The sequence below is a fragment of the Phycomyces blakesleeanus genome, assembly GCF_001638985.1.
Source record: "Phycomyces blakesleeanus NRRL 1555(-) unplaced genomic scaffold PHYBLscaffold_21, whole genome shotgun sequence".
NCBI lineage: Eukaryota > Fungi > Mucoromycota > Mucoromycetes > Mucorales > Phycomycetaceae > Phycomyces > Phycomyces blakesleeanus.
Window position 1 is genome coordinate 732,014 of NW_017265154.1, and position 13,686 is coordinate 745,699.

Consider the following 13,686-nt stretch of genomic DNA (forward strand, 5'->3'; position numbering starts at 1 on the left):
TGATTTTTATTTTTATTTTTTCGATTGACACTTCCACTCCGTGAGCACAAAAATATGATACACATTTTACAAATGTGTAACAATCTTTTTTTTTTTTTTTTTGTCTTGGGGGACAAAAAAAAAAACTTCAAAATATAGATTACTCAAACACCCCCCTCCCAAAATATATACATAGTAGATAGACATAATATCCAACCCCCTTGTCAATACATAGTACGCAATGTATATATAAGTATATAAATTGTACAACCTAAATTGTACAAATATTTTGAATGCTGTGTTCTGAGGCGTCTTACGGATCCTTAACAGATAGACAAAAAAAAAATATAGAATACACTACTTATCTTCATTCTTCTCCTTTCATATACGATCGTACATCTTGTATAATTAATGACATTAGAAAAAAAAAGGATAGAGATAAGACAGAAAAGACAGAAAGGCAGTAGTAATAGAAGAAGACGAAGAAGGAATACGACATTGAACCCTACATGTATTATGTTACATGGAATACACAAAGTGTACACACACACACACACACACAAAGGACCTTTTTTTTGCTTATTTACTGTTATTATTTGCCACGGAATCTACACACAATATCCTGCCAATCTGCACTTAAACTGCATGCACACATCATCCAGTAAACCTGTATTATTATTACTACTTGTCATTTGTTGTTTGCTATTGATAAATATTTAGTTAAAACGTCTATGTAGAAAATAGAATACTTACTGGAACTTTACAATAAAGATAGACATTTATATATTGAATGGTATTTCTGAAATATTATCCTTTTGTACAAATATCCTACAAATCAATTGCATGGAATAATTATATATATATATTAATTGCTATGAGTGTATGGGCGTGTGATACATATTATCTTGAGGACTCCACCATATGATCAATTATATTTCGTTTTTCGTTTTTGGCTTTGTACAATAGCTAGAGAGAAATTAAGAAAGAGCAAAAGAGAAAGGGAATGTATTGGATAAACTTTGTTTTTAAATTTTAGTAAGAGCATACACGTACTTACACTTATACCTACACCTACACCCACACATGTACATGATATATACATATGCATACATAAGTGTTTGAGGTGGGTTGCATGTACCTGACAAATTTTGTTTCCTCCAAGGACATTTCCTTTTGTGGGGTAAAAGAAGGTACACAGCATCAGCACTGTACATATCTCCAGGTCTATACCTTTACAAATTTGTCTAGACACAAATACATTTGTATGTATATATGTATTTGATTATTTGGCTATTATTACAAGCACCATTACTATTACTATTACTATTACTATTGATATTGATATTGATATTATAAAGATTGTGTAATTTTTAGCTTGGATTTATATTTTGTTATGTTATATATACATTTTTTTTTGAAACGGTAAACAATACTTCTTCTATCACCTTTACTCCTTGGTCATTTTCTTTTTCAAAAACAAACAAATAAATAAATAAAATATATTACTAATCCCGTTGCTGTTACTGTTACTGTTACTGTCATTGTATCTTTCTTTGGTTAATTCATTTATTTTCTACAAAGAAAGCTTACAATGATATATAGTTTGTATTAGCTTTATTGAGCTAAAGAATTTCTTTCTCTATTTTTCTTTTGCTTCTGCTGCTTCCACTTCTTCTTTGGCCCCTACAGTTACCAATTTCAGAGTATTTTATTCTTTAAGCTCAATCAATCATTCATTCATTCATTCATTCATTCATATTTTTATTTATTTATTTATGGATCTATTAAAATCACACGCTGTCAGCCACATAGAATCTCGGCATAAGCTTACAAAGATGAACCACTTTGACTTTCCGTTAATACAAACATAAACAAAAGATGGCAAACCACACCCACAACAATAATATCAACAAAACACCATTAACAACCAATAGAGTAATATTTACTTACTTCTTTATTTATTTTGATTTATTTAAAGTTATTGATTGATTACCTTGTGTCTAGACCTTGCCTATCAAATAAAATCAAATCAAATCAAATCAAATAATAATAATAATAATAATAATAATAAATTAATTGATAATCCTTATTTATTTATTGATCTTTTTAAACTTTTTTTTTAAAAAACGAGAAAATGGAAACGGAAAGGCGTCCGTTTGTCAAACCTTACAAGAAGAAAACAGCAGCAGTAACAACAAATATATTTATAGGATAAAGGTTATATACATATACTATAAACATTCAATTCTCATTAAATTCTCATCACTTTATTGATTCTTCAAAGTGGTAAATAAAAGTATAACTATAAAATAAAATAAAGCGGGCGTCTTCCGAGAATTGAGATTAGTAAATTGTACATTTTTATTTTGTACTTCTATAGGAGATCATCATCTTCTTTTTTGTTTTGTTTTTTTTTGGCTTTATATCCAACGAACACATCATTGGTGCGACGATTAACAAATAAAAGTACAAAAAAAAAAAGGACTTTTAGTCTATGTATCTTTGTATCTATGTATGTCTTTATTTATTTATTTATTTATTTATGTGTGTATGAGCGATTGATTCATTGATTGAGTGAGTAAAAGATAGAGACAAAGATAAAGGGTAATATTCCCGGATCAAAAAAAAAAAAGTACCAAAATCTAAATATTATTTATAAAGTCTATTTTGTTCAAATATGTATTATTACTATTATTATTACACTACGGAAAAGTGGCGATTTTTTTTTTCGTTTTCTTTTCTCTCATAGTGTTGGTCTATTCCATAAATGATAATATATTGGTCTTTTACAATAATGAATATACATATTTGTAACTAACTAAATACAAATAAACCCTAAATTATACGTCAATTCTAAAATCATCCTTTTCATTTTTCATTCTTTACTTTATGTTCTGTTGTATTGAAAATGAAATTAAAAATAAAGATATATACACTTTATATATATATATATATATATGTATTGCCTTTAAATAATTTAAAAGGAAAGAAAGAGACTCAAAGTATACCAAGCATTTAAATCAAGAAACATATAAAGAAGTATTGTTTTTTAAATACATACTTTATCATTAACTTATTCATATTTTATATACACCTTACAAACATATACATATTCAAATAAAATAAATAAATAAATAAATAAAAAAATAAATAAATAAATAAATATATATATATATGCCGGACTTGTGACCTTTGATTTGATTTTCCGGACTATTCCGGGGGAGGGGAGGAGGAATTCTAAAAGTAAGACTTGTGTGTGGCCTGACCCGTACATCCTCCTCTTTTACACATCATCTCACCATGGTAAGCAAAAAGACCACATACATACATACATAAAGAATACAATTATCCGAAAAATCCCCTCGATGCATCAACTACAACGAGATCAACATCAATCCTTATCGATTATTGATCACCAATGATCAATCATTGAATTAATATATCTACAGACAAATAAGAAATAATTAGTCATACTACCAAGTATATCATTTTAATATGTATGTGTTTGTGCTTCTAGGGTAAAGTCCACGGATCTTTGGCACGTGCCGGTAAAGTCAAGTCTCAGACCCCCAAGGTCGCCAAGCAGGAGAAGAAGAAGCCCAAGACTGGTCGCGCAAAGAAGAGACAGGTTTACAAGTAAGTATTCTCTTATGTATATATATATTCTATACTGTATACCACTTGGTGTTATTTGTGTCATTTGGAGAAATCAAATCAACATTCATTAATCATTTTCCTTCTTCACTTTCTCTTTAATCAATAGCCGTCGTTTCGTCAACGTCACTGCCACCATTGGCGGTAAGCGCAGAATGAACCCTGCCCCCACTGCTGGCCCTTAAAGCGTCCAACAAACAAGCAAAACTTCTTCCAAACTTATAAAAAAAAATAAAAGACTACCAACTTTCAAACCGAAATAAAGTAATTCTATTTTTTCAAAAAAAAAAACAAAAAAAAGGGCAGACAGCAGAGAGAATATAGGTTTATACATGGAAGGAAATGGCAAATTTTATTTGCAATTGACTTTTTTATTTTCAATAAGCTGTGTGTATATATATGTGTGTGTGGTGGTATGTGCGTTTTGTCTTTGGAGGGGTTTACTTGTGAATAAATGGAAATTGGTAACGGAATGTGGAATGTGAACAATTTCTGTCATTACACATTTAATTGTCATTTAGTTTACTTCTTCATTCGTCAATGAGATTCCCATAAAGTATTCAATGCGTATAATGTACATTTTTTATTTGCATTTATTCCTTTGAATTGCACTCTGCAATCCTTAAATGCTTGTAGTACATCTGCACGATAAGATTCTTATTATTTTTTTCTTTATTTAATTATCATTCTTGCAGTTAATTATTGTGAATGTGTCTTGTGTGAATTTGTTTATTGCTTTTAGTTAATTCTTGAAAATGCAAGTTCGATGAACGTATTTATACACTAATACACATGTGTTTTTGTCTTTAATTCAGAGTGATGATGTAGTTAGATGTTTCTTATTCCTACTATATGGTTACATTACATTTCATTTTCAAAATAAAACAGTAAAATGCTTATATATATATATATATATATATAAAATATAAAGCTTTAATGAATACTCAAAGTTCACTTCCATATTCCTGTCATTCTCCTTGTCCCATCAATAAATAAATATAAAACACGCATGCATACACATCACGTGATATTCTGTCGAGTATAACCGAAATATGTATTGTTCCGGTACGTGTTTTCCGGGATGAGGGAATATTTTGAACCAGATTATTATTATTTTTGGGGGGTGAGGGAGGAAATGAAGGGAGGGGGGGCGAGAAGGGGGAGAGAGGGGGTCGAGAAACCAAAAGTATTCCGCAGGGCTGTGCCTCCGCACATCCTTCTCTTTTAGCTTGCATCCATCATGGGTATGAACATACAACGACTTTATTCAACATTTTCAACCGAATCCATCAAACAACAAACAAGATTGCTAATCAATCCTTTTTACATTTTAATCCATCTTTCTATATCCATATATCTGCATCTGCATCTGTATCTGTATATTCGCATACATACATACATACATACTTACCTACATACACTGCATATACATACAATACATGCAATACATACACTATACTACAAATAATATACAAATATTACTTGCAACCACAAACAACATGCCATACAACTACACCACCACCACCAACACCACCACTATACCATACCACAACAACACAATCAACACACGTTGAATCACTTGTTTTTAAATCCGTAAAAAACCATGAACCCGATTGTGTCTTCTATATGATTTTTTTTTTAAAATTTTCATTGTCCCAAATTAATTGTAATTCTCTACCTTGATGACGAATTGCTGCTATGATTGTGCTTTTGTTTTTTTTTTCCTTTGAAAAAAATGATAATTATAATACATCATTCATCAATCAGCCGTCGGAAAGAACAAGCGTCTTAGTAAGGGAAAGAAGGGTTTGAAGAAGAAGGTCGTCGACCCTTTCACCCGCAAAGACTGGTATGACATCAAGGCTCCCTCTATGTTCGAGGTTCGCCAGGCCGGTAAGACCCTCGTCAACCGCACCCAGGGTCTCCGTAACGCCAACGACTCCCTCGATGGTCGTGTTCTCGAGCTCTCCCTCGGCGATCTCGCCAAGGATGAGACCCGCGCCTTCCGCAAGATCCAGCTCAAGGTTGATGAGATCCAGGGTAAGAACCTGCTCACCAACTTCTACGGCATGGACATGACCACCGACAAGCTCCGCTCTATGGTCAAGAAGTGGCAGACCCTCATCGAGGCCTTTGTTGATGTCAAGACCACTGATGGTTATCTTGTCCGTATCTTCACCGTTGCCTTCACTTCCCGTCGCCGCAACCAGGTCAAGAAGACCACCTACGCCCAGTCCGCCCAGATCCGTCAGATCCGCAAGAAGATGTTCGAGATCATGTCCGAGGAGGCTGTTGTCTGCGACTTGAAGGAGTTGGTTGCCAAGGTTACCTCCTCTGCCTCTGCTTCGGCTCAGGACTCTATTGCTGTCCGCATCGAGAAGGCTTGCCACGGTATCTACCCTCTCCAGAACACCTACACCCGCAAGGTCAAGATCCTCAAGGCACCCAAGTTCGATGTCTCTGCCCTCTTGGCCCTCCACGGTGGTGCCTCTGCCGGTGACTCTGATGTCGGTGCCAAGATCTCCAAGGAGTTCGTCGAGCCCCCCGTCCTTACCAGCGTTTAAAGCCTTGGTTTAATTTCTCTATACGTTTTTTACCTTTTTTTTTTTACTTTTCTATCTTTCGATTTCTCTCACTCTCTCTCTTTTTCTTTTTCTCTTTTTTATTTCTTAAAAAGGAAAAAATTAAAATAATAGAAAGATTTTGCTGTAAAAAAATAAAAAAGAAATAAATTAAATTAAAAAAATTATTCAAGATGAAAACACTCTTATTGTTATTGCTGGTGTCAAGAAGTATTTGAAGGAGGTTTTTCCCCTTTTTTTTTATTTCTTAATGAGTGAATGAATTGATTTAGTGGAGTAGAGTGTATATTTTTTTTTCTTTTCTTGGAACTTTAGGTGTGGTATACAGACAGGTACAAGACAGATAATGGGATTTGGATTTGGATTTGGTGTGCATTGTGAGATTTATTTTTGAGAAAAATGTGGTGATACAACTGCAAGATTCGTAAACTACTCTACTACAAGTAAAGGTTGTATATGTGTTATAGATATGTACAACAAAACATAAATAGAGAAAAGAAGAAAAAAGGGTTAAGGTGAAGGAGGGAAGCAAGAAGTAAAATAAAAAGAAGAAGAAGTAAGAAGCAGGGATAAAGAGAAAATGAAGAAGGAAAAAAGGAAGAGGATGAGAAACAAAGACAGAGAGAAGGGAAAAGGGGGGGTGGAGGAGGAAGGTAGGAGGTGTGAAGGGGTAAGGATATATATGTGTGTGTGTATGTGTGTGTGTATGTATGTGGGTGTGGGTGTGGGTGAGGAGGCGTGAATAGCGACCTTCTTTTTTTTTAATATATATCTATCTATCTTTCTATCGATTTATTTATCTATTTTCGCCTTCCATTATCTTTGATCTGCATCCATTGCCTCTTTCCGGGCTATACGTCTGGTACGCTCTAGTCGCCACTGGTGGCCGTACCTCAACTCAATCACCATCAAAATTCGAGACACAAATAGTACCAGAGACACGGTTGTGAACATCCAACCTACGCCAATGGCAGCGATACCAGGATTGATGATCACCACAGCAACCGCGCCCAACAAACACCTACATTATTATTAATAATCAATTGAATTGAATTTTGAAAGGTTAAAAAATAATAATAATCAATTGATTAGATAAAGGAATACAAATACAAATATATATAAATATTTGGAAATATGGTAATGATGATTTTTCAATATTTAAATTGTATTTACCTTGCTAAGTTATTGGAAGCTACAATTGCGGACGAGTTTCTAGGAAATAAGTCGACCAAGAGTGTACTGGTAGCATTGAAAGTTGAGGTAGAACAATATCCCACTAAAAGTCGATTTGTACATATAAGTATATAGAAATTAAAGTATATAGATAGTTTAAATATGAGCCAATGTAAAATGCAAGGGAGCATAAAATAAGAATAAGAAGGGGAAGGGTACTTAGAAGAAGAAGAAGAACAACAACAACAACAAATAGACTTACAGATAGCTTGCAAGAACAAGATGGGGGCAATTGGTGCCTTGATGTGAAGGAGCCACCCGTAGATGATCATTGCAATATTAAAAGCGATTCCCCATATCCAAGTGATACTCATTCTTGCTCTTTCAATAGGAAAACTTGGGTCCATGTTGCCTCTATAATTTTAAAAATAAATAAAGAAATAGAGAGAATTCGTTGTTGTTGTTGTTGTTTTTTTTTAATATGTATATAATTATAAGTACTGTAATTCTTCTTATCTCTCTCTCTGTGTGTGTGTCTGTATTTTTATTACCTCCTTGTTTGACTTTCGTCTAATCCAAGTTCGTTCGCAATTTTTTTAAATTGCCAGTTCAATATCCTTCCGGCCGTAAAGGAGCCTGTTCCTGCTCCAAGACCATTAGCAAGGAAACACAGGCCGATCTGAAGTTCATTGAGATGATAGATGTCTGTGAAAAGATGTGTCATGCTAGTCAAGACACTGTAAAAACCGGCATACTGGAGCGAGTTATACATCAACACCACTGCGACATCTTTTTCGAGCAGGTACAGGACGGACTGGAGTGGATTTGGTAAGGTGAGGAATCTGCTCTTTGTTGGCTTGGCAACCACCTCGTGTTTGTCGTGATGGGCCACGGCTGTCATGGCCGAATCGACACTGAGAAATCGAGTATGGACCCTTTTTGCCTTGTAATTTTTATACCATTGGAAGGGTGTCGGGTTGGCATAACCAGATCCATCACCAACTAATTTGCGAAGGGTTTCTGGTAGAAACAGGACGAGTGTGATCCAGAGAGCAGAGCTAAGGATAGCCAGTAGCCAAAAGATCCATCTTTTTTTTATATACAATCAAAATAATAATCATAATATATAACATAATGTGTATATATATATTGTTATTAGTATATTGTTATTTAAAGACTACATTTAAATAGCATTTAAATCATGGTGATATTAATCTTACCTCCAAGATAGTTGATGAGAAAGAATACCGCCTAAACAGGAAAATGAAAATTAAGAAGAAACAAGAATAACAATTAGTTTAGATCAGACGTTTAGAATGTAAAGTGCCAAGAATGAATGAATGAATAAATAAATAAATAAATAGATAGGTAGATAGGTAGGTAAATAAATGAATATCTTGAATCTAATCATTAAATATGCTTACCTAAAACTGGACCCAAGATTGGACCCATCATAGTACCCATACTGTACATGCCCATGTAACCAGCGCGTTCGGCAGGTACAGCCACATCACCTACAGAAATTAAAAAGAATATTATGTGTGTGTAAGAATAAATTTTGTAGTTGTTGGAACAAATCGTTATTATAGATATATGTGGATATAGAATATAGGATATTGTTCTTATTCTTATTCTTATTCTTATTCTTATTCTTATTTTTTGTAATTTGTATTTGTATTTGTATTTGTATTTACCAATGGTACCAGCGCCAATGGCAATGACTGAACTAGACCCAAAAGCTTGTAACATGCGCATGCCGAGTAAAGTTTTATAGTCAGGTGCAAGGGCTATACCAATGCAAGCCATGATGTAGATGAAAATTGTCATGATGTAGACAGGACGTCTGCCCCAGTTGTCGGCCAAACCTCCCCAGAACGACGGAGAAACACCTTGAAAGACCATGTAGACAGTTACGGTGAGATTGATAAGATCTGTAGTTGTGTGCATGTCCTGTATATTGTTATTATTTAAAATAAATTAAAGGGATGTATTGAGAAGAGAGTTCCTTTTTTTTTGGCTTTTTTTTTGCTTCTTGCTTCTTGGTTTTTTTTTAATACATATATACATGTGCGTGCTTTTGCCTTGTTTATTTTCAATATATTTTCTCTCTTTCTCTCGCTCTCTTTTTATTTTGTGCGGATATGTGCAGTGTGCGCAGTGTGTTCTTTGTACCTGTTGGATCATATTAAGAGCAGGGAAATATATATTGGCTGAAAACGGAGAAAAGAAACTGGATAGCGCTGCCATAGCCACGATAGACATCTTTCGTTTCTTGCTAAATGACGAGTAAGGCGGCGGTACTTCTTGGAAATGTTCTTTTGTAGGGTTTTGTTCGATACTATGTATAGAGGCAGCAGCTGTGATGGAAGATTTTGTGGATATTCTGCTGCTGCTTCTTTTGTGCTTGGCAGTGGACGTGAAGCTTCCTTCTCGATCGGGTATCAAAGTATGTACCATCGATTCGTTTCCTGGGGATGATGGATAGGACGAAAGGTTGATTGTCTTTGGAGAAGACATGTCTAATTATTCTTTTACGATTTTGTTATTCTAAATAAATAAATAAATAAATAAATAAATAGAGAAAGAGAAAGAGATAAATGTAGGAAATGATGTTTAAAGATGTGTGTGTATATCTGGTAAAAAAATGTTCCAGATAATCGAGTGGATATATGAATGAACGGAAAGTGAATTTATTGAATTATTATTTTTGAAAGAAGTGTAAGAAAGAAGACAACCCACACCCGCACATGTACTGGTATATATAAATGTATGTATTTATACAAAAAAAATATGTATGTATGTACAAAAGGTAACCAATACAATTTAATAGTATACAATACAATATAATGTAATGCAATTTAATGCTATAAAGTAAAGTAAAATACAGTATAGTACAGTACAGTACAGTACAGTACAGTACAGTACAGTACAGTACATTACAATACATTGGAATACAATACACTACACCTGTGGAGGTGCATTCAGGGGTGAATGGAGCTAGAAGCACTGAAGATAGGTATACTAACTAACAGAAGCATACAAGATTTAGGGATGGTGATGGTCTATTTTTTAAGTGGGGCTGTTATCTATAGAAATATGAACTGAGAAACCTTTTTATTTTATTTTTATTATATTATATTATGGTTTGAATTGATTAACTTACCGACCAAATGCCGCTTGTCGTCATGACTCTTGTAATTGCTCAGGTTTCTTGTTAAATTTTGTTTGAATACAATTTACTGGGTTAATCGTTATTACTATCATTAAAGACCTTGTCATTCTCCCTATGCAGATATAGAGATTTTTCGTACAAAATACACAAGTATCAAGAGACAAGTCAATAAAGCGTGATCATAATTTATTGGCACTAATATCATATATATTGTTAGTACTATGATTACTGTGATCACTATGGTTACTACGGTTACTATGGTTATTGTGATTGTTGTGATTATTGTGATTAATAGTACTAGTGCAAAAGACAAATTATAAATATATGTATATGTATAAAAAAAACTACAGGGATACAAAGTATTTGCGATTCTTTGCCTCCTTAATTAGTCAAGAAATCCCTTGATACACAAACATATACGCACACATACACACGCACGCACACACACGCACATACACATACACATATACACACACACATATACACACACATATATATATATAAGCATACTCGAGTTTTTTTTATCCACGAACTTATGAACTTCCTTGATCGCTCGCTTACTCACTTACCCACCCACTTACTCAGTTACTTACTTGCTTGCTCACTTGAATATACAAGTGCAAACGGTACGCCTATATATACATATCTACACGCACAAGCACAAGCACACGCACACGCACACATAAAAAATTAACACGCAAAGTGGCGCATATAGAGCTGTAGTACATTGGCAAAGGATCCTAGAATGAAGATCTTAAATCAACCATGACAAATCTTATCATCAACGACCGAGTACATTTCTATTTCTATTCCTATTTCTATTCCTATTTCTATTCCTAATCCTAATCCTAATCCTAATCCTAATCCTAATCCTATCCTCACATTTGAATATCCAATCTTGTTTTTACCCCTCTTATCAGCCCTCTATTCTATTGTTAATATTAAAGGTATAGTATAAAATAATATAAGAAACTTTCTTTATTTTTGGGTTGAAATGTTGAAATGTCAATAAGATTCTGTTTCCAAAGCTATTTTACACACTCAATTATTCGTCTATTCATCTATTCATTCGCTTTTACACACACACACACACACACGCACATTTGGCTACCTCTGTATTTAATATACATATATGCCTTTTAAACATTTCTTATCCATTCTTCTTCTTATCAGTTTCTTATTCTTGCTTATCAGAGCTTCTTTATATATATATATCTATTCTTCTTTTATTTTTATATTTATTTCATAATCAACAAGAAAGTTGCGTTCTTGTACCTTTCAACCTTTGCGTTCTCCCACCTATTTTTCTTTTCTTCCCCCTTTTTTTTATTTCCCCTCCTTTCCCTCCCTTTATTTCCATTACAAAAAAAAAGATACATGCAATAAGACTTGGCTGTAGACTTTTGGGATCAACACCCTTTTTTTGGGATTTTCTTTTGCGTATAAAATAATATATATATATATATATATCTTAAAGAAGTATTAATTTTAAGCGTTTCCTAAAACACAGAACTAGCATTTGTTTTAATAAAATGAATACACATAGATATGCTCTATTTCATCTTTTTTTTTTAAAAAAAAAGTAGATATTGACAAGAGATTGGAAATTGCCTATGGTCTGTCTAGATTAAGAATTATACAATATTTCTGGTAAAATAGACTCGAGGGTATTGAAGAAAACTAGATGAGTAAAATAGTCAAAAAAAAAAAGAAGAAAGCAAGTAGATCTACTCAAGTATATATACATATACATATGCAACCCAAAATTAAAATAAAATAAAAAATCTCGATATGTGATGTGCATTCCTATAAGCCAAATATATAATAATGATAGTGATAATGACAATGATGATAATAAAGGCCTCGACCTTCTTCTCTTCTTTCATATATGTTTATGTCTTTAGAGAAACCACTCTGTTACCCTACAGTCTTTTTCTCTTCTTGTGCGTAGATAACATATAATATCCAAAAGTAAAAACAAAAACAAAAAACAACTACAGTGGCAAGAGCAACAAACAAATATACAAATGTACAAGGCGTGCTGCAAGTAAGTTCTTTTTTTTTGTAGATCTCTGAGCTCGTCGTTTCCTTAGTTAGCACATGTTAATCCTTTTTCTTTGCTTTGAAGCTAATTATTTATTTATTTATTTTGTTTAAAGAAAAAAATGAGGAAAAGCAAGGGTCTAATGTAAAGGCCACCCTGTCAATCATTATTGTGTTTAAGGATTATTATGATTTTTTTGTTCTTGCTCTTTAATATTCGTACGGGTCTTTATGCGAGTCTTTTTCTTTTTTTTTATAGGTGTATATGTATGTTCTTGTAAGTCTTGTGGCCCTCCTAGACAGAAAACACACAAAAGCATAAGGCAATCGTTCCAAGTCTATTTGAAATTGCTTGTAATGATTAATTCTTGGTAAATATAAATGCATACATGTAAGTGCATATACGTATATAATATAAGTAGAGTATAAAATATACGACGGTAAACTAACTTTAATGTTACTAACTTTGTAAGATATGATAATGTGTCATATATAAAACAGAAAAAAGACAGAAAGAATATAATCTGGAATGAAGTTAGATTAAAATGAATTCACTAAGTGACAATCCATATAAATCTCTTGTTTTCAAGTTTTCTTTCTTCCATTCTTCCATTCTTCCATTCTTCCTTTCTTCCTTTCTTGCCTTCTTGCCTTCTTGCCTTTTATCTTTGCCTTCTTTCCTTCCTTTCTTTCTTTTTAAAAAAACATTTTCAACAGTATGTAATATATGTATAGTTTGGGATTTATTCTCGATCAAAGTGAATTGAATTAAGTTAAAGTATCATAGTACTTTACGGTACAGTACTGTATGGTACTGTACTGTACTGTACTATACTGTACTGTAATGTACTGAAATGTACTGCAATAATCAAAACCAACTGTGAGGGCGTTCAGTGCAAATCTTGTTTATGGTGCATTTTAACCCAAGGGGATCGACAGACAACACACCAACAGCATCTTGCTTCTTACAGAATTTTTTTTGTATTATTGTTAATAATAATAATTTGGATAAGATATAATGTATTGAAGCAGATATATATATATATATATGTATGTATGTATGCATTAATATCATTATTTTAA

General features: G+C 33.0%; 3 protein-coding genes across 3 annotated transcripts; 2 read left to right on the plus strand and 1 right to left on the minus strand.

Annotated features, from left to right (window-relative positions):
- The first annotated feature begins 3,265 nt into the window (after window positions 1-3,265).
- PHYBLDRAFT_135727 (hypothetical protein) lies at window positions 3,266-3,913 on the plus strand. Its single transcript, XM_018429745.1, has 3 exons — window positions 3,266-3,282; window positions 3,497-3,615; window positions 3,743-3,913. Exons 1-3 carry the CDS (start codon window positions 3,280-3,282, stop codon window positions 3,816-3,818), a joined length of 198 nt encoding a protein of 65 aa, XP_018287680.1. The 5' UTR covers window positions 3,266-3,279; the 3' UTR covers window positions 3,819-3,913.
- Window positions 3,914-4,863: 950 nt separating this feature from the next.
- PHYBLDRAFT_178058 (hypothetical protein) lies at window positions 4,864-6,402 on the plus strand. Its single transcript, XM_018437948.1, has 2 exons — window positions 4,864-4,877; window positions 5,401-6,402. The coding sequence occupies exons 1-2, from the start codon at window positions 4,874-4,876 to the stop codon at window positions 6,195-6,197; spliced, it is 801 nt and encodes a 266-aa protein (XP_018287681.1). The 5' UTR covers window positions 4,864-4,873; the 3' UTR covers window positions 6,198-6,402.
- Window positions 6,403-7,082: 680 nt separating this feature from the next.
- PHYBLDRAFT_87497 (hypothetical protein) lies at window positions 7,083-9,713 on the minus strand (the record flags this gene model as incomplete). The annotated part of the gene is made up of 8 exons (XM_018443665.1): window positions 7,083-7,236; window positions 7,389-7,491; window positions 7,651-7,802; window positions 7,940-8,476; window positions 8,609-8,639; window positions 8,813-8,902; window positions 9,083-9,338; window positions 9,561-9,713. Coding segments are annotated over 8 exons (1,476 nt in total), but the record flags the coding sequence as incomplete, so codon positions are not given.
- Window positions 9,714-13,686: the final 3,973 nt, after the last annotated feature.

What these genes read in the sequence shown, in the direction of transcription:
- PHYBLDRAFT_135727 (XM_018429745.1), top strand. An exon ending in AAGAAGAGACAGGTTTACAA is followed by an intron (nt 3,616 to 3,742) that starts GTAAGTATTCTC and finishes TTTAATCAATAG; the next exon opens with CCGTCGTTTCGTCAACGTCA.